Source organism: Macrotis lagotis, chromosome 6 (assembly GCF_037893015.1).
Source record: "Macrotis lagotis isolate mMagLag1 chromosome 6, bilby.v1.9.chrom.fasta, whole genome shotgun sequence".
In the NCBI taxonomy this organism is placed as follows: Eukaryota; Metazoa; Chordata; class Mammalia; order Peramelemorphia; family Peramelidae; genus Macrotis; species Macrotis lagotis.
This window is the reverse complement of record NC_133663.1, coordinates 77409536-77431864: the sequence shown is the minus strand read 5'-3', so window position 1 is coordinate 77431864 and position 22329 is coordinate 77409536. Positions and strand designations below refer to the sequence as shown.

The 22329-nt window shown below is 34.4% G+C and overlaps 1 protein-coding gene across 4 annotated transcripts in view; it reads right to left on the bottom strand.

The window, feature by feature from the left end:
• Positions 1-14056: 14056 nt before the first annotated feature.
• Positions 14057-22329, bottom strand: part of ERBB4 (erb-b2 receptor tyrosine kinase 4) — a 1472307-nt gene continuing 1464034 nt past the window's right edge. For all 4 annotated transcript variants that reach the window (XM_074191455.1, XM_074191456.1, XM_074191457.1 and 1 more), the window contains 2 exons: positions 21705-22002; positions 14057-18608 (listed from right to left, as the gene is read on the bottom strand). In XM_074191455.1, the coding sequence (XP_074047556.1) occupies positions 18163-18608; positions 21705-22002 (744 nt within the window). In that variant the 3' untranslated portion in view covers positions 14057-18162. The remainder of the gene's footprint in view (positions 18609-21704; positions 22003-22329) is intronic.

The window sequence follows — 22329 nt, the reverse complement described above, 5'->3', positions numbered from 1 at the left end:
ACTCTATATCATCTGAATTTCCCAGATGTCTGGTTGTGGCTAAGTGAAGCAGTTTACTGGTACTCCAATCAGGGGAAAGCTCAGAGATATATTGGTTAGACCTAAACACAGATAGAAGTTGCAAATCTCAAACCAAGAGGGAAGTGATCAGGTTTGCTAATGATCATACCACTCTGAAGCACTGAAAATATAAGTCTCCAGTCTAACCTGTTTTTGAGTTGGACTGTATATCTGGATGAGGGACTCATAAGTTGTAGTAGAACCATACAGAGAGAAGAAGCACAGTGGTGACCCTTTTGGAGAAATAATCCATATCATTAATGATCCCCAGTGATCATTTTGCTTCTTTTAATTTTGTGATTATAGAGAGAGGGAAATAATTGTGAAAAATATGAACATCTGCTCACCGTCACTCATGATCCCTTCATATTCTGGAAGTCTTATTAATTCCCTCCTCAGTCTTTTGTCTCTAGGCTACATAAACCCAGTTATTTTAGCCTTTCCTCATAGGACCTAATTTCCAAGTCATTAATCATTTCTGTTCCTCTCTGGACTGCTTCCAGGTTTCTATAACATGATTAAGGAACGTCCCAAAAATGAATATGATACCCACATTAATAATATAAAGTTACCTAATATTAGAGAGTTTATATCATCAACTATTTTCTCTTACACACACTTTTGCAAATTTAAATATTCTAGAATCATCCTTTTCCAGGAAAGAAAAGGATAAATTCTCCAAGATCTTAATTTTGTTCCTTCTGATATCATAGATACAAGAAATCAGAGAATTTTAGAACTGGGAGATAAATCAGAGAATATTGGAATTGGAAATTTAGATCCAAGTCAAGTGTCTGCTTAAATGTGTAAGAATCTGTGCCATATGCTGAAGATATAAAGATACCCCAATAGTCCCAAGTCCCCCAATAGAATTTTCATTCTATTAGATGTAAGAATATCTAGGTAAATATAAATAAATAATTGAAAATGTTCAGAGAAAGGGAAAGCATACCATCAGATAAATATATCAGATGGCGAATGATATGGGTCTTGACAGGATTCTTAGAGTTAAGAGGTGGAGTGTAATCCAGGCATAGGGAAAGTTCATTCAAAGGATAAGAGGTAGGAGATTAAGTATTACATTCAGGAAATGCAGATTTATAAAACCTGGAACACAAATTTACAAAAAAGAATAACATCAATGAAACCTCTTCACTTCCCACCAGTTGCTCTGTTTGGTCTCAACTCCACCAATATTGTGCTTTCATCACCAGAAATCTCATCATCAAAAAGACTGCTTGAACTTTGGTATTCAATACCTCATCTGTATCCACAGTTGTTTCTACTCTTCTGATTAGGGAGTTGGAAGGTTATCAAAACTTTCTTTCCAAAACCTCCCTTTCTAAAAAGCTTAGAAATTCTAATGATTTTATTTCCCAGAAGACTCTCTGCTTGGTTTTGACTCCAGTACATTACTTCAAATTCATCCCCCGCCACCCCTTCTTGCTTTTCAACTTCCATTTCATAGATTACAATACACTTGCAATTAAGAGATTGTCTTTTTTCTTATTTTTATCTTACCACTTAGCAAAGGTGACTGACTTTGAATAAATACTTTATAAATGTTTATTCTATTGTATTATTCTGTCATATTATAAAGGTATTCAGTCTGGAGGTAGATTGTTGAGGGCTTTGCAAGTTTAACACTGAATAGATTCCTAGTGACAGAAAGAAGCCAGTGAAGCTTCTTGACTAGGAGAGTGAAAGGTTCAGGTATAATTAGAAAGTGATTTTTGGCATTTGTGTGGGGAGTTGGTTAAGGAGAGCAAATCCTGGAAGTCGTTAGTCTCATTAGGATGCTATTATAATAAAATATTAAAAGATTATCTCATTTAATTCTTTCATTTTAAGGAAGAAGAAATTGGACCCCTTTGAGAAGACGTGACTTTTCTAAAGTCCCTAGTAGCATTGCTGGTACTCAAACCTGGCCTTCTCACCCTCCAACTAATAATCAGCCTAATGTCCTATAGTTTCTCAAGAAGCTAATTTCATGAGATGTGCATAGGCTGACTGAAAGACAACGAATCCCAATTTCACATTAAGGTTAGAGCTTTTTGTCTCAGAAGGGAAACTTGGAGAACCTTTGTCATTTTTAAGAGGCTAAAAAAGAAGCAAAAGACCCAGCAAATACCTTGACACATTGTAAAATTAATACCTCCAGCCTCAAAGTTCATTTGGAACTAATCTATTCCAATTAGTTATGATATGTTCCAGATGACATATCATCCTCATTCCTAGCAACATTAATTTTTCTTCATCTCATCTCACAGGGTTATACCACTGAAGTCGATTTCTGTTCTCTTATTCCTTCCCCTGAAAAAATGTCCCAGATATTTGACCAGATAGGAAATAGCTGTGCTTTTGATTATGACTCTGCTCCTAGATCCCTAGTTCCAGTAGCAGGATTATTACTACTTATAGCAAAGGCTCTTGGATCAATGTGTGCACTTGGTCGTTCTGTTCTACCTCCAGCCTGGAAAGTAATCTGTCAATATTTTTCATTATAAAATTCTTCATCCTATACAATCTCTGAATTAGCCCATAAAATGGTTGCCACCAGAGGAAAAATTTATATTCTGTGCATAATGGAAATTTTGACATGTTTGAAAATTAAAACTTTAATGCCTTTGAGAGAATCTGCTCATTACTCTCTCTTTTGTTGTGTGCTGTTAGTGGGGAGCAAAAGTCAACTGGTTTACCTAATGGACTCCAGACAATTATATTTCTAATGCTGAAAGTATAAAGCTCCAAAATAGTTACACAAAATAGGACATTCTCTCCTACTCACTGACTACTGAAATTTAACTGGTTCAGAGCTAATAAACCATGATTTATAATGTCAATAAATATAATTCCTTTTATGATGATTTTAAAGTGGGTTTTTTTGCTGATGATTTTCTAAGTTATCCACTTACATGGTCTACCTTTTCCTTTCCCCTTTTATATTAATTTATCTCTAATAGAAGATTGTATCCAGAGATGTATCCAAGATACTGCTCAAACATTTCAAGGAAATCCAAACCAATTTTAAAATATAACTGTGTACTCAGTTTTGAGAATAGGAATGCAATTTTTTATAATGAAGGTCCTAAGCTATCATCTCTGGGATATCAATAAGATGTCAAAATAATTAAGCTTAATACCTTTACTCCAATTGCATGTTACATGAGTATATTTGGTATCTAGTCTCATAATTTATGTATTAATAAATATTATATAAAATGATTACTTAGCCAGAATGACCTATATAAAGGACTAATAGACATCTTTGATAACATGCCTTAATTTTTTATATAGTAATGATAATAATGTTTCTAAATAAGTATTGGCTTTCAGTGAAGAATGAGTAAATTGCCTTCCTGATATATGAACTCTTTCAGCAAACTAAAATTTGATCTTCCTATGAACTAATTGGCACTGAAGAGTTAAAACCATATTTTTTCTAAGTCAGAATTGTCTATCTTGAAATGTAAGCACCTAGTAAGAGGTAGCTATTCTCTTAGCTTGGTATGTAAAATGCCTTGTATGGGTATTTAGTCAATGTTGCAAATAAAGTTGGCTATTCCTAATATTAAGTAGGCTCTTAGAGGATTGAACTCTAATGACATTTATGTAATGAAACTATATCTTTCGTTTATCTATTCCTTTTATTCACCCCATTCAATATCTTGCAAATATTATGTTGGTATCAGTAAATTTCACCAGAATATAATTTCCTAAATAAAAAAAAAAGAATGTTGGCCATTTCTAAGACAGCTTCCAAATATTTCAAATAGAAAAAAAAGATTGTTTCACAATAGTAGCAGCAGAAATGGCAACAACAACAACAGCAAGTACTTGATATTTAAGTAAAGCTCTAAATAGTATGGCGTTTATTTTTTTCAAACCAAATATTCTACTTGTTAAATGTTTACTCTCTTTTTTTGACCCAATTTTATTTTTAAACATGAATAGAAAGGTAGACTGGATTGTCTTTGGGAAATGAAAATATTCTTTAAAGACACAATATCATCGTGAAACAAACTACAACAAAAAATATACGGACTAATAAAGCATGTAGGTACACATACACACATATAAATACACAAATATTTCACAAATGCTCACGTATACCTCTGATATACACTCACACATTTATATATATATGCACATATGTACATGTGGTCATAATATAGAACACATCTATATTCCCCACATCTTCTTGCACATGCATGTGCATGCATATTGATGGACACTACACACATGGACAATGCCTATGTGCAAGTGTATATAAACAAATACCTATATGTTTACATATATATCATATATATAATATATAGTATATAGATATATTTTTATATATCCATTATATTGCAAGGCATGGAATATTATGGTTTCTGCACAGTTCAAGTTGAGAATCACCTATAGAATGAAGGCATTCATGATGAGTGTATGGATCCAGTTTATTATATATTAGGTATTATGTACAAAGCAATATAAAAGATGTCCTCAGAGAATGTTTGACATGAAAAAATTATGGACCTATCATATAGGAAGAGGAAGTGACAATCATTGGATAATTCAAGTATTTCACTGTTATACTTCCAGGCAAAGTTGAAAAAATTTGAAGAAGGCCATCAACGTATTGAGTGAATTTCTATGGCACATCTAGGGGACCTCATGGGGAAATATTACAAATAACTGGCAGGCATCAATGAGCTATAATTAGCATTATTGAAGAGGATATCACATTGACATGATCAAAGACCCATTGATATTGTTTTTCCAAATTGATTTAAAAATTAACTAAAAGGAGTGTTTGCCCACCTGGATTCTGTAAATCAAAGGGATTTTTTAAAAAAAAATGACAAAGATTATATTCACGTTCAAAAAAGGAATAGGTTTTCTTGGAATAGCTTCTCATTGCCTCTGGCCTAAGAAATAGTTTAAGTTTTCTTGTCTCCTAACTGTACCATTCATTATTATAGTTAATTGTCGTAACCAGCAAAGGCAGATGGCAATGGAAAATTAGAAACAGAATGGCCTGTCAGAAGCCTATTCCTATCTGGAGAATGTCCATGGAATTCTGCACAGAAAGATGGCCGTCTGGAGCCCCCAGCCAAATAGCATCCTGGAAAAAGGTAAACAGAATGCTTCATGTAAAGATTGTTGTTCAAATAGAAGACACAGCACTCTAGGAAATAGCCAACAGATGTCACATTTCTGAAAGTAGTAGAAGGAAGCCAAGTTTTAAAAAAGAAACAAACAGTCATAAAACAGAAGACAATTTGCCTGTAGATTGACTTGTTTTAATACCTGTAAGCTGCTCTCATCAAGAATCTCTTGTTTCCTGAATAAGCAGGAAATAACAGTGAAATGAAACACAAAGTAGACAGAAGCCATCGTGCTAAAACGAGCCAGCAAATACTCCATTTAGGGTTCAGAAAGATCAGGCATTTCCATATTCTCTCAGAATAAATGATATTCTACCATCTTTACTACACGCCTCAGTAGAAATTCTCGGGTACTGTTAAGGGAATACCTTTGGGGTCCTATTTGAACATTTAATTTTAGAGAAATGTAGCCTTGGGATAATTTCTGTTTTCAAACCCTTGGGTCTTCAAGTAACTATTTCAGTAGCCAAGCTGTACAATAATAATTAGGCATCTTTTTATCTTTTTTTCTTCCAAATAGGTTTTATTGATTTTTATATTCTTATACTAAAACTATCAAATTGACGATCTTTCTCACAAATTAAAATAAAGGTAATTGTGGGAAAGTGTTACTTTATTAAGAGAAATCTGAAGATTAAGAATCTATTACAGAACTTCAGATTTGAAGGACTATTGAAGTGGCCATCTATGCCAACCCCTGCCTGAAAAATTCTTCTCTCTACAAGATTCTTAACAAACTGGCAATCATATAATGCTAGATGTCCTCCACTGGTAGGGGAAACCACTTTCTACCATTACAGGCAACCCATTCCACTTTGTACTAGCACGTTTGGATTTCTCCTTTTTCCCTGTTATCAAACCTGTATTGACCTCTATTACATTCTTTTCATTCCAGCCAATTCTGATCTCTGGAACCAATAAAAAATAGAACAATATATACAATTAATTATATATAAGAATATATTAATATGTATAGATAATATATAATTATGGATAATATATAATAACAAAATAATATAGGATAAATCCCCCTTCCACATTGCAGCTCACCAACTTTTGAAAGTAGTTATTATGTGACCCTTTCTCTCCAATAGATTAAATACATAAACTAATCTCTTTTGGCAGGAATTTAATTTAGACTTTTTAACTTTTTGGTGGTTTTTTCCTAGATGATTTGTGAGTTTATCCTTGACCTTCTGAAAATGTGATTCGTGTTACACCCCAAAGGGAAAAATAAAACCATAGAAACACCAAAACAGGTCCAGAGAAGTTAAATAGCAATCACACAGTTAATTTAATAATGATCAGAATTCTGATTTGGTCTCAGGTCTCCTGACTCCAAGTTCATCACTTTTTTTCAGAATAACTTAGCTGCTATCCTACATAAATTTCCATTCATTCACCATTTACTGAGAGCTTACTACATGGAAGGGTTTGTTCTAAAGCTGAAGATATTGTGCCACATAATGAGTCCCTGGGCTTGGCACTGAGAAACTCTGTTCTCCTGCTTCTATTCTGAACTGACAGTTTGGATTATATTATTTTATCTCTTTACAAAGAAGGTTGCAGCATGTACTTGAGATTTTTTTTTAGCAAGTAGAAGCAGGTCAAATATTTTTGCAAGGTGGGTATTTTTCTTTTAAATACCTCCAGGTAATTTGCAAGTGCAGGTATTTCAATATTCACATGTCTCATGTGCACCATTTGGTTTACAGACTTCTGATTGCTATCTTGTGGTGAATTGTTCTGTTTATAGCTTTAAAATTGCTATCTGGGTGACAGTCTTCTGTTTCTAATCTTCAGATGGTTGTCTAGTGGCTTTGCTCCCCATGGTTTATCATGCAGCTTGGAAAGATTGTGAAGGGGAAGAAAATTAACTAACTATACACCTGCTTGGTATACAGTTTTATGATTGTAACCTCTGTTGTGATATGTATCTTGGGGCTTGAGGTTGAAACATGTCTTAAAAATATAGATTTTGTAAGAAATGTGTAAAGTAATGTTTATAGGGGGAACATATTGCAAGTGTCAGTGATTTTGGAAAACTACTTAGGACAGAATTGAAAGAGTTTGAATTTTTATTTTCTATTTAGCCTCTTACTTTCCATTTTCTTATGGCCTTAGAACCTCCCTCTTCTTATTCCCCTTTACTGTCATTATTTTGATCAAAGTGTTGATACTGGATTAGGGTCATACCCTTTTCTGTGGGTATCTCAGAATAATATAGTTTTAGTGGCCATTTAGCATGTAAAAATAGAAAATTTACCAATTTAAGTCTGTAGTTTGCATTGTAAAAGCTTAGGAAAAAAATAGTCTTCAAGAGCCTGAGCTGAAATATAAAACAACTGATATCATTCTTAAAGCAAGTCACTAGAACCTTTTAGTTATTAATATCATCTTTTTATTTCATGTTTATATTCATATTTTCTATGAAATCCATAAACCACCTTAAGGCACCAGATGGTCTATAAGCTAGCTTTGGGTAAATTAGTTTTAAGTAGAGACAAAGATATCAAAGAACATTCATGGAGAAAAAAGTTTCCCTTAGAGACAATCTTCTTTGACCCAATTCAATCCTCTTGGTTTTCTCTCTCTTGACAACTCATGTTGAACGCTATAAGAAATATGGAAAAATTCTGGGGCTTCAGTACTGTAGGAAGTGGAGAGGCTGGAGAGAGAGAAAACTAGAGAGAAATAATTAAGATCATTAAGGTCAAAGTGACTTTCATGATTATTTTTAAAGTTTCAGCTCAAGTCTTTCCTGGGAAAAATCCCTTCCTTTTCTACATCTCATGTTCCAGGGATTATTTTCCAGTTGTAATATATACAATCAATTCTGCTCTAAGGTGTCATAAGTCTTCCCCAAAAGCACCACAACTATTCAACACTGGGCAATAAAAACTACTAGACTTAAGGGAGAAATGGAATCAGGAGTATAACATTGAAATGCCAATGACACAAAAATATATGTACCTAATAAAAAAGGAAGCACATTTTTATACATGTCAAATGCTTAAAAAATGCAAAAGAATATTTAAAATAATTAGTGGCTATGTCTGCAACCTAAGGCTGCTTCTTTCCCTGTGTCCAGTTTCCCATGGGACAGAACCGACAAAATCCTACTTCAGTAAGAAGGATATAACTTTGGAACTGGAGGCCACTGCAGAAGGCTGGTGGTGGTGGTGGTGGCAGTTTTTAAAGATTCTATTCTATCCTGATCTATTCTATTCTAATTGCTGACTACATCCGAAGATATGCAAAAAATATCCTTCCTTTGATTAAGAGCTGAAGTTTTCTTGTGGTTTCAGAAGGGTTATTGTTTTTAGGTTCTTGTGAAGTAGTAGTATTCTTTTTGCTTTTCTCCTTGTTTCACATGGAATGAATTGGGTAGGGGTAAACTTGAAATTTGTATAATGCTCAAATTTATTTAATGTTGATACATCAACTGTAATAGAACAATTTCAAATTCATATTTTTGAAACAAGCATTATAGCAGAATTTATCAAGTATCTCATTATGTAAAGTGTTTGCATTTTGTCTTACCTGTCAGACTGTAAATTACTTGAGGGAAGGGACAATATTTTTACATTCCTTTTTGTTCCAGCATTTAGCACAAATGTCATAATGAGGATTTTTTTGACTGAATGACTGTAGGCATGATGATTAATGGCAAAATCACTAGAAATTGTGGTTCCAGTCCAATCTCAGTCATTAAGTATTTCTGAGATATTAGCCTGAATTTCAGTTATGTCATACCAGATATTCATATTTTATTGAATTTCATTTATATTAATTAAGTCCATGATTCTGACATATTCATGGAACAAAAAAAAAGCAGGAAAGTTTTCAGATTGTTCAACTGGAATGATCAGAGTAGAATAAGGTAAAGCAAGTCATATTCTATAATTGACTAACAAGTAAAGCTCTTTGTCGAGATCCAAACATTGGAACTCTAGAAATAATTAAAATAGAGTCTGATTTTTTCTAAACCTCCTTATAGTTTTAAAATTGAGTCTTTGAGAAATGAAATACGTAAGCATTCATTACATAAGGGCCTCATTGAGGATCCACCCATGAGGAGCCATTGAGTTAGTAGCCAGGGCTATAACTTTACCACAGGTTTAAAGTGTCAACGTATCCTCCCAAACAAGTGGTAAAATATTAAGGGTAACTCTTTCCCCCAAGATAGGAAGATGGGATAAGTAGGGGGAGAGCAGTAATGAGGAAGTATAGCATTCCTTTTCTTTTTAACAGGGTCTGAATCACCATGTTTTTGCTTTGCCAGTTCTTATATCTTCACTCACTTAATTGCCTTCTCACTCCTCCTACCTGCCCCCTCCACATCTCTAGTACAATCTGGGTAACTCATTTAGTCTGGTACCATTCTAGAAAAAATTGATTATTAACAGACTAGAAAAAAATACTAGAAATAAATTATTCTTTTCTTTTTTATCACTGTTAGGCTCCAATCCATATCATGTTTTGTATATTTTTCCCTCCAAAGAAACTAAGAGAAAATAATTAGCAGCAGGCTAGTGTAGGTGAATACACATGAGTGGGTATATGTGATAAAAGGTAAAAAAAAAAAACATATGGCAGGCATCACACTTCAAACCACCAAAGGATTCCTTTTGAGTTAGGAGAATAATTAAAGGGATTCACAGAAGTAGACACAATTGAACCCATGTTCACAAATCCAGAATGAGTTCTTTGCTTCCCCAAACTGCTTTTTTCCTCTCTTAGAAATTTCAAGTACACAAGATGATATTTGTTTCATATTTTATTGAATTTCATTTATATTAAATTAAAAATATATTTCTGACAGATTCATGTAACAAAAAAGCAGAACAGTTTTCAAATTGTTCAGCTGGATGATCAAGAGTGGAATGAGGCAAAGCAGGTCACATTCTACAATTGCCTTAAACAAGTAAAGTTCTTGCCCAAGATCCAAAAGATGGAACTTGAGAAAGAACCAAAATAGAGCCTAAATCACACAAATTAATGATACTGTTTTTCCCTCATTCTCAAACAACAACAGAAAAAAAAAGGAAAGGGGAAACTTTTTTTTCAAGAAAAAAACAAAAGGGGGGGAAATTATACTAAAATATATACCCTAATATTAAAAAGTTAGTACGTGTTAAGTGCATAATCCTTCATAGCTGAAATAGAAAAAAAATGTTAAAAGAATATTACACCACACACAATTGGCATATCCTATTGTGTAAGCAAATGCAGAAATTGAACACACCACAATAGTGCTAAACACAGAATCACACAGAATGTCAAAATGATACCTTCCAACCAAAGAGAAAAAAAAATCACAAGTCAATTACTTATATACAAATCAACCCTAAAGACAATTATGTTCCAATTAAAGATGTCCACAAAAGAAAATAAAAGCAACATTACCCTTATTTACAAATGCAACTAGCCATGTCTTTAACAAGCTATAAAAATACTATTCACATTTTCAAAGTAACATACAGTAGTATTTTTGTTTATTTCAAAAAAAGGCAGCTAACTTTGAATGTAGGACTTTCAATGAAATATGGATTTCTTACCCAAAAAGGTACTGTTGCTACATCTCTGTTCCTTGAAGATACTTCACAAAAGTGAGGGCTTATTTTATGTTGACAAGTTCAGAACCTTAGAAAATGAATACACATGGATAAGATACCCTCAGCCTCTGTCTTTTATATCATGTCTCACCTTTACTAATTAACCAAAGTTTCGCTCTAAAGGCTTTGAGAAGAGGATGGGGGTGGATATTAAGAAGATAAGACTAACTTGGTATTTTGTTTGAGCTATGGATTGGCCTTCAGGATATCATTCTCTTTTGTTTGGAGTCAAGGTAAGGGATAGGGATCTAATCCTACCAAAATGTTTCAAAGGATGTAACTGTAACATGCAAGAACATGGGCAACTAGTACACACAGCATGAAGATGTGAACACACCAACCTTTGGTGGGTGCACATTCAAAGTTAGCTGCCTACACACAGCTGCTCAATTTAATAATCGACCCATTTAACAGCAGTACCAGTTTATGCTACATATTTCATAGTACCTTACTTTAAAAGAACAGCTTACATATCTACACTTAGAAAAAAAATGTTCCCAGTTGGGTACTGTGGTTATCCCAAAGGTGTCAGTCAGTCTTTAGAGTTGCTATGGTTTGAGTAGTGTTTCCTCACTCCCTTCTTCAAGCCCCTGAGAGATCAGAAAGCTACAGGGCAATCTGAATCTCCCTTCAGGAAAACAGGGAGCACATGCAAACCCTATTTATTGAAAACACTGCAAATCAAAGTTGAAAACTGGATTTATGTCATAGGAAATAGAAAAAAAAGAATTTTAGTTTCGGAAGATATATCTGTGCATTAGAAATGAAAATAAGAGTCATGACAAAATGGTTTGAGACATGTTAGACTGTTGCTTCCAAGTATGAAAGCATGTTTCCCTATTTTGTTAGCAAAAAGAACCATTTTTGATTATTGGGATAAGGCTCATTGGAGCATTAAAAGAAAAACTACCCTTGGAACAAAGGTAGGGAAAAAAATCCTAGCATCATATAACATGTATTTTGATCTTATAGCATGATGACAAAAGTACTAAAAGATGCTGTATATTCCTCATCTTTCTCTTCAAAATTTATACTATTCCTTTAGACTCTATTTTGAAAGTTGTTAAATTTGTAATAACACTTGAAAATCTGAGGCCTGGAAGAAAAAAATGCTGAAAATGAACATTTACAGAAGGAATTCTAATTATTGATTAAAAAAACAAACCTCCAGTCATCTCTCTTTTTTAAGTGGGAAAACTAAGTCTCAAAGTGTTGTGTATATATATATATATATATATATATATATATATATATATATATATATGTGCATATATATATACACACATATATTTATATATGTGCTTATAAGGGTTGCAAGATTCATTAAGACCAGCTTCTCACCCAACAGTACTATGCAGAAGACATGGTATGTCAGTCTATCCTTTTGGGAAAACTTATCTGCAGTAGATACACAGAGTAACTTTGTGAAATTCTTGGTGAAATGCTAAAAACAAGTCAGCAAAACAATAACCAAAAAAAAAACCCAAAACCAAAACCTACAACTAACAAATCCTTAAACCATGGCCAAAGCTCTTGGCTACATAATGCAGAATTCATTCTTATGTTTATGGGGACAGCTTAGATCAATATTTCACAAAGTGAGGTACAGGACCTTAAGGGTCCACTATGGCTTATAAGGGATCAATCATCAGGGCTCAAGGATGGCATCAAGAAAGGAATCACAAAAAATGGCAGTAAGAAAATGAGCAGAAAATGGGTCGAGGTTCTAAGAGGAAAAGGAACAAGTTTTGCTCTGAGTCACAGAGTGGTATAAAGAAAAGACCTGTGAGAATAAAAATATACATCAGTTCCACCAACTGTGGTTATCAAGAAAAGCTTGGTTTTTTATTTGTTTTTGCTTTTTCATGAAAAAGGAACTTTAAAATTGGAGCCTAAATTATCCTTTAGTAGAAATAATTTCTGTGATTCTTAGCAAATAGATCATGTTGATCATTTACTTGCTAAGTTAATTTTTAGCAAAAGTGAATTCCAGAGGAAGCCTGTGGAGGTAAAACTGACTTTTCCCCATAAAATAGTGCCTTAGGAATAGCTTTTGACTTTGAGAAAATTTTGTTTCAACCAAAGTATAACCATTGGCCAGTGAAAGGGAGTGGCATGTGTGTGTGTGTATGTATGTGAGAGAAAGATGTCCTATTTTTTATCACTGCTCTATAAAAATAAATGAGGCTGTTTGCAGTTTCTGCAATTTTATGAAATATTTTTTAATTAAAAGACATAGAACAGCCGGCAGTGTTAACAGACAGTTTTTCATTGAAACAGACGGGTTTCTGACCTGAGAGACTACACACAGTAGACGTCAGGTTTGCTGCTATATGGAAGTAGGCTTACTGAGGTATATCTGGGGTTGAGTTACTTGTTATTTATTCTTGATCTGATAGGAAAGAGCTGGCCCCTTTGCAATATTATTCATACTAATTTTCTTTGCTATTAATCTTTTTAAAATTTTGTTTGCAGCTAATCAACATCTGTCCAGTGTCCTTTCTGTCAGCAACAGGCTCAACATCTTCCTCATGTTGATCTCCCATGACTGGGGGAGTTGTTCTTCATTTGAATGTGCATTTAATCTCCATGCATACTCAAAGAGGTTTTGTCAGGAACTTTCTCTTTCCCCAAACTGAGGAACACAAACATTTCTGACAATGCTAACCAAGAATTATCAACCCAGTACTTGATGTTCAAGCCAATTGAAATGCAGAGGGAGGGTTATTAGATTTCATTGTGATTTTTTTGTTTTTTTGAAAGAATGCAATCACACTCTGCTTTCCCTCAGGCAATAATAAAAAAAAAATTCACTAATGAGTCATAGGAGTAAGAACCAAAGAGGGTGGGGAGTAAAACTTTTGTTAAATACCTCTATCCATATAAACATATACATTCTTCATCCCCCAACATGCCAGATGAGAGACTTTTTATTATGATTCTTTGTTAGTGATGAAAATTTAGTTTTATTTAAGATATTGATGCTTCTCTTCCCTAACCAACTTTTCCTAATATTAAATGAAAAAGATGAAGATCTAAAGGAAAGGTTTAAAAACAAAACAATCAGAAACAATTTTTCAGTGTTTTGACTATCTTTTAGTATGCTGTGTTAAGAATAGTAACTAAATATCCTCCATAAAACAAATTGTAATCATTGAGTTCAATTCTTTAAAGAGCTCTATTCAGAAAGCATGGATACAGGCTGATAATTGTGTGTGTTTGCGCGTGTGTGTGTGTGTGTGTGTGTGTGTGTGTGTGTGTGTGTGTCTTCAACCAACCCTGAATTTCTCCCTCTGCACTTATTTTCAAGTATTCTGCAGTTAGTTATTTCATTTGGTTTGTTTGTCCAGTGCTTGAACAGTCTTGCTCATGAGCTTTTCAAGACCATTTCTTCTAATGCTTTTGTGACTGAATAAAATAGTTTAATGAGCAACAATTACCACTGAATAAATAATCCAAGTTTTGAAAGAAAAGTTAGATAAACTCTGTATTTACATCTTTTCCTGTAGACCTTAAGAAGGGAAAAACGTTCTCTCTTCACATTCTGGAAAGCAGATAGATGATGTAGCTTCATTAAGCAGCAGGAAACTAAGGTCTTTTTGATTTTTTTTTTTCCTGGGTTTACTCCAACAAATAGAGAGGTATATATGCACCTCTCTGTCCTTCCTTAAGATGTATGTGTGTGTGTGTGTGTGTGTGTGTGTACGTGTGTATATGTCTGTGTGTCTGTGTGTGTATGTATGGAGTGGGGTCAGCTTCTATTTTACACTTTGCAATCTATCTGTGAGATGACTGATGTCCTTTTAAGTATTTACATTGAATGAAATGAAACACTAAACTTTAACTCTCGTTTTTAACTCTAATTCCTGTTCAATGTTATTTACTATTTCCAAGAAGCTGACTGGAAAAAGGGCCTGTAACACAACCACAAGGCCTTTTATGACTTTAGGAACTTCAAGAAAGAATTGTTGCCATGGGGAAACCTTACACATATGGGTGCCCACATACCTCTTTGAGTTACTTCTGAATGCACTGGAATCCAACCTAGTTTAGGGTCAGTGAGCTTCTCTATATCTCACCATCTAAGAGCTCCTTAACCATGTTAATAACCACTTATGTTCAAAACTTTTCATCACTGGAAATGTGATTTCCCTCGATAAGCAAACAAGGTTTGTAGATTTGAAAAGTTCACTCGCTTGGAATTTACTTTCAGATATCACAAATTGACACAAGTGAATCTGAAAGTTCCTATTAGTAAAAAAGAAAAAAAACATCTTTTGGAATCTGATCCCCAAGAGAATTATGTAGATCCCAACTGCAGTTTTTTCGGGGTTTTTTTTTTTGTTTGTTTGATTCTATTAGTCAAAAGGCACCATCTTTGGAAACAAAATATTTTTTCTTTCTTCCTACCATATCACATCCAGTTACATTTCTTATAAAACAACATGAATATTGCTGGCATAATTAAGGGAGAATAATTAGGTAGGGTTATTTGGTTCAGTATGGATTACACATTATACTATTGATCCATCACCTACTTGAAACTTTTCTGTGCCATAAGTGTTAGATCTTTTTAATGGTGCAGTGGGATTGAGATACTCTTACTTCCCGCAACCATTTACCTATCGCCTCAACAGAACCCTTATTTACTAATTATAAAGTCGCCATTTTTCATGATCACCAAATGGAAGATACTATGTAAATATTATAAAATGTTTTTTTAAAAAGAAGGGAAATAAGGAAAATGTTGACATTACTGACTACCTCAAGACAGAATGAATTTTTACAAAATGTATCCTAGAACCCATATGGTAAATACTCTTCTTGTTAAAGAAATCCATTCAAATGAATGAATGCACTGAAGGCTACTAATATGTCCCTAGTAAACCCTGATTTATTGAAGATGCCTTCATTTTACTCATTTCTTCCAGGACGTTACTCTTGTTGCTGGTGCTATTCTGAAAGGACTTATATTCCTCCTTTTACATCATTTCTCTTTTTCATGGCTTGGAAAGACTTCCCCCTCCTAATCTCCTTCTGGGATTTATGGCTAAAGTCCCCTAATTACTACTAAGATTTCTATTTGTACAGCTGATTTCTTGGTGACAACATGGTAAGACTAACTCTGAGTCTTCTTGAGTTTGTCTGTCCAGGTAGTCCAATTTATGTAGGGATTCGATATTACTCTAGCCTAGTTCATAATGCAATGGTAGCACTCAGTATAACTGGCAGCATCATATTGATTACCCTTGTTCTATGAATGAAATCACAAGGTACTATTTCCAAATTACGGAGGATGAAAAAATCAGTCTCTGTTAAAAGTCCCTGAATAAGAGTCCAACAAGATATGTACAAAAAAAAAAAAAAAGGAACTCAATGGCCACTCTAAGGCAATTTACTCCTACAAACTATATAGAAAAATGACCTTTCCTCTGGGGTTTCCCCAAACCCTTTCTAGAAGGTCAATCATAGTTTTCAATACAATTGCTTAAATATAGGTTGTAGATTTTAATTTATCTCTAAATATGTTTATCTTAGGTAGATTTTTTTCCTTTTATTCACACTCCAAAGAAGAACATTTCAGGTACATGTGGAACTCTTATTCCTTCCACTAGGCCCATTACCATCTCACATTTAGTTAGTGTTAAAATTCACAATGATACAATGGAAAGGTTTTCCAAATCAGAGGTACCATAATGGTTAAGTAAAACCCATAATGCAAAAGTTTAAAAAAAGATCAGTATGTCAGGAAATAAAATTAAAACTTGGAAAAATCAGCATGATCATTTTATACTTTTTTATAATTCCAATTCCTCTGAGCCATGCATGTCTGGATTTTTTTAAACCTTCTACAAACTATACCACCTTATGTGCTAGAGTTAACTTCTAATTCAACAACTATAGTGCTAATGCTAGACACTCCGTGGACATCAGCTGAGGGCTTGTTCATGCCAGTTTCCTTCATATGGAGCATGAGGCCTGGGTGGTCTTCCTCCATAACATCGTTGTGATATCACAAGTAGACCATGTGCTTGGCCCTCCCATAATCCCTGGACACTGTTCCAAAGATGTAATTTACTTGGTTTGGCATTTCCACAGTCTTTCTTCATTATTACTTTAAAAAAACATTTAAATAATTTGAATTTGCTGGTCACTTCCATATTGCTTCATTCAAAATCCAGAAGAGTTCAGATTGATAACAAATAAAATCATAGCTTAAGTGCAAACCACATTCCTGAGCATCTTGCCAGGGATGTAAGCTCACCCAATCCAGTGTTTTCCTTCCAGTTAAAAAAATTACCCTGAATCTATCAGCAGTTTACATTAACTACATCAAACTGTCTCTAAGTTTCTTTCTCAGACTCAGTGCTGCCTACTGTTTTTTTGAACTATTATCAATAATGAAAAGGGGGGAGCAGTGAAAGTTTTGGGAAAATGTTCTTTGTGTATATGGGTCTCATGTTTCTTATTATAAATAATGAAAGCTAGATTTTGGTTGTATAAATCTTATGTCTTGGTCTACTTTTTAACCTCAAAAATTGCATGTTTGAGGTTTTGTCATTTTTGCAGTCCTAAGAGGAATTTTTTGTTTAAACAATTTTGTTAAATTATCTCAACACATAAAAATGTTAATGGCATGTACTGAAGTATCAATGTAAAATATCTGCAATTAGAAAAAAAAGGGGCCAAAAATTGGGGGGAGGAGCTCAAATGAAGGGATTGACCAAAGACAAGAAATCACATAATTATTTCGATGGAGATTCAAATAGTTATGAAAGCCGAGTTAGTCATTTTCAGTTGCCAGGATAGAAATTGTTACAGAAATTGGATTCTCAATCTCAATTATTACACTATCATATGTGATATAAAAAAATTGTCCTTTTCCTAATGGAAACTACATTATGATTTCCAGGAATGCTGAATATGCGCTCATCAGTTCCTGCTGATAGAAACAGACACCACGTGACTTTCTCTATAGCATCTGAGTTTTAAAAATCAAGAACTATTTTGACAGCAGGCAGCTGCCAAGTGACATTTACTGGTTCTTCCCTGGCTGTTCTGTCCTCTCGACCTCCCCATGTGGAGAAACCTGAAACAGTATGGTCCCTCCTGTCTTTCTCTTTCTTTCCTTCATTCTAAGTTCCAAACTAGAATAGCACAGGACTTTTCATTCTTTCAGTGCATCCTTAACGGCTTCTGTTTGGACATCTCAAAAAGACTGGCCTGGAAAGTGGAGGAAGCCCACAAGAGAAAGAGAGGGGGGACCAAAAAGGGGTAGGGCATGGACACTGGAGAGGGGATGTCTCTCCACTTCTGGAACACTCCTAGGTCTACACCACTGTGTTTCGGTGTCTGTAGGGTGGAGGAGGCAGCACAGTGCCTGGCTTCAGGGAGAACTCAGAGAGGTATTCAGGGTTCTCTGCCACAATAGGCCGGATCCGTCCATTCTGTTTGTAAAAATATTTTGTGCTGTACTCCTGCAGGTAGTCTGGGTGTTGAAGGGTGCTCCGAGGAGGAAGGCTGTGGTTCCAGTAATCAGGGTTGTCAAAAGCTTTCTTGGCTTTCTCTGGTCCAGGCAGTCCATTGTTCTTCAGGTACTCTGCATTTCCCAAGGTGTTGGCAAAGGTATTGAGGTACAGTGGCTCATTCACATACTCATCCTCTGCCTTTGGTGGCCCATTGGAGGCATTATGATATTCAGGGTTATCCAAGGCTTGAAGGTCACCATTCTTTCGTCGAGAAACAAAAGGATTCTCTTCCACAGGATTCAGGTAATCTGAAATGGATAAAAAGTCATAGTCAAACTCTATTTCCTATGTAATACTTCTATTTCATTAAGATTACCATGAAACCTATTGTAATTACATTTGACTTCTTTCTCTGGGGAACTCAAAAGCTATTGGTTTTATTTTCATAAATTATTGCAATAGCTATTTTACAAATTACAATCACCATGGCAATGGGAGGAAAGGGGAGAGTATCTAGTGAGGAAAAGGACCAGGAGTAGCATTAGGTCTCCTCACTCTGAGGGTACCGTTCTTTCCTACTAACTCTACTTTCTATTGCATTCTTCCAGACCTAAATCTTTTCTCTTAATTCTAGCCAATTTTCTCGGTGTTCCTTTGTCCAAAATGGCAAAAACTTGTTGTCCTAGAGTACTGAGGGACCTCAGAGTATAGAGTAATCAGAATTCAATGAAAAAACTGGTGAGAAAATTGGAATAACTATGGTATAGCCCCTATTTCAAAATAATGATTTACAAACAAATGATGACTTTGATCCAAACAGTGAGGAACCAACACTGAGGAGAAAAGATGTGCCTGCTCCCAACTGTGTATCTGTTGTTCAGGTCTGTCTAACTCTCTATGACCCCCATGTTTTCTTGGGGTTTTCTTGACAAACATACTAGAGTGATTTGCCATTTCCTTCTCCAGCTCATTATTAGATGCAGAAACTGAAACAAACAGGGTAAAATGATTTGGATTACACAGGATCATGCAAATAGGAAATGTCTAAGACTGATTCGAATTCATGAAGATGAGTCTTCCTGATTGCAGTCAATGCTCTCTCCATTGCACTGCCTAGTTGCCCACATAACTGTACATTGGGTGCCACAATTTGGTGGTAGCTGCTACTAGTTGAGGTTTTCCACTAAAAGCAGATCAAATAAGGAAAGAAAATAAGGCCAGATCACCAGGAGTTTATACATAACATATCTAGAAATAGTAATGATAAAAAACAATGCCTGTGAACCACCATTTAGTGAATGTATTACAACTCAGGTACTAGATATACCTGTAGTACACTAGAGGCAGTGAAGTTATTTTATGTGTATATTTCTAGAAACAGTATTCTTTACATCTTTTTTGTCAGATGCTTATTTACTATAAGGTCAAAGGTTGGGGGCTACTTTTTAGTTATTAGCAAGGTTTGGGTTGGGCAAGATCTCAGATATAGTCACTGACCTTGATAGCTTCTAAACTCATTCTGAGTTCTAAAGGTCTGATTCTATCTATTCATTTGAACAGAATCTGGACAGAATGAAAATTTGCCATAAACTTTTAGCAACATACTGGAAATCCTCAAAAAAAAACTGGCTCAGCTCTCAAAAATCAGAAATTTTTATACACAGAATATTTAGGTATATACATGAAGATGTCAAATCCATCATTGTACAGTTTAGTTGGTTTACTTGTGATGTAGAATATAAAGGGACTCTTGAAATACACTCAGCCTCTTAACCTGTGTAATATTTGGTTTTTAAATTCTGGAGAAGAATTTAAGAATACTTCAAAGGACCAATCTGCATGAACTGAAACACTTTTTTTGCTCACAATGCAAAGCAAATAGATGCTAGATTGAAAAGGTTTATTTCAAAGTAAATATATATAATGATAAGTCTTTAATTATTTGAAAACTTGAAAGAAGACTTTTATTATAGCTATTTTTTTGGAAGGAAGGGGTCAATGATAGGATGGCTTGAGGATATTCTGGATTCCCTCATGGCATGGGGTAAATATTAGCAGTGGCTTTGGAGTGGCCTCTGTACATTTAGTCAGAAACATTATATCCATACAAAGGTATTTTAATCTATTTTCATATATTGTTCTTGACCTTGAAAAGCTTTATACTGCTTTTGAAAAAAAAGAGATATATTTCTGTTGACTAGCTATTATAATGTTTTCATGATTAAATTTTTATGAAGGGAAAGATAAACTTAATTTAGTTGAGATTGTATTGTACTCTTGTTTTTAGGAGACTTTTTGCTATCTCAAAATTTTTCATTTTGTTATTGAATTCAAAATGTCTGACTTTCCCTCCCTTTCAACTTTGATATTGTATATTTATGTATAAATATTCACATACCATACATAGATGTACATATATACAAACATGTATGTATTATATTTCACAGAGATATGAACTTGGAGTCACAGGACATGAGTTCAAATCCTTTTGGCTCTGGCATTTGCTACCTGTGTGACTTTGAGCAATTCACTTAACCTCTATTGAGCTCAGTTTTCCTCATTTGTGTAATGAAGGATTTGGACTAGATTGGACTCAGGTCAATATTTCTAAGATCCTGTGTACCAAGTCAGAAGTGTTTGAAAAATAAGTCATCCAATTAAAATGGACAAAGACAGATGAAAATGTAAGCAATTAGGAACATCTGATTAAACTTTTCATTTTCATTTTCAAAAAGGAAGCACCATACAATAATCATTTCAAAATTCTTGATTAGTCTCCCCACTAAAAAACTATTGCTATGACATAAATGAAAATGTTACCTATTCCTATAAAGACTTTCCTTAGACAAGAGTTTAGAATCTTAAGTCTTAAGTATTTTTAAGGAATTAAAAATTCTCATATTTGTATACTCAAGTCTGACAGGACCAGTTTACTCAGTTTCTTTTCATTTTTTCAGCTGAGTCTTCTTTGATTTCATTGCTAAAGGAAGCTCTGGTGGTGGAATTTTCTCTACTTTTCCAGAATTAGTATCTTCCTTTGAAATTTGTAGCACCAAAAAGATTTGTGGAACATTAAAGGTTAAGTGATTTACACAAGGTCATTTCTACTTTTGCTATTTCAATCTGCAAACTTATACCTTCTTTACAATGAAGGTTTCTACACTGGCTTCAACATCATCAACCTAAAGTATATTGGCCAAGTCCTTGTCAACCACAAAACAAGATAATTATTCTGAGTTATTTTTCAATTTATATTTCATAAGGTTTTTGCAGCATAAAAATATCTTATAAACTCAACTATTCAATGTCTCTGTTCACTGTTTATCACGTGTCATGTGTGATCAAGAAGGAAATCAATGTGGTGAAGATTTTCTGTCTCACAGGTCCCAATTATATATATATACCTTGTTTGGGTTTGTCACGCATTGGAGTCATATACCCATCTTCATCCATTTCTCCTCGTGGACTCCGTTCTGCAGCAAATACTGTGGGGTCAGCACTATATCTTTGGGTGCTGCTGTCCTCTTGGACAAGGGGTGCCACTTGTTTGCGCAGAGTGCCATTACAACACGTGTCATCAAAAATCTCCGCTGTGGCCCCTTGTACAACAGGGGCTTCAGGAATTATACAGCTGGTAGCCCTGTATGGCAGAGATACTCCTTGTTCTGTAGCAAAGCCCCCATCTCTATACACAAATTGGTTCTGTGAAAAGCAAAAAAGGCATTTTGAGAGAGGTGATGATGGGACTAGCAAAAAAAAAAAAAACCAAGAGAAGCAGTAAGATCATAAAGCTCTATCAAAGCTCTTCCTTCAGAAAAAAAGTTGCCTTTTTCTTAAATTAGATGTAGACTAAAAAACACCTGAAATATAATTTTCCTTAAATGGTGAATTCTTTATAAAATACCTGGTAATGACACATCATCCGTTTTGCTTTTTTCAACACATATTAAGACTGACCTGGCAAAAAACAATCACATTATATGTACTTCTCCCACAATAGCTTATTTGTGGCATGAAGTTAGAATCTTT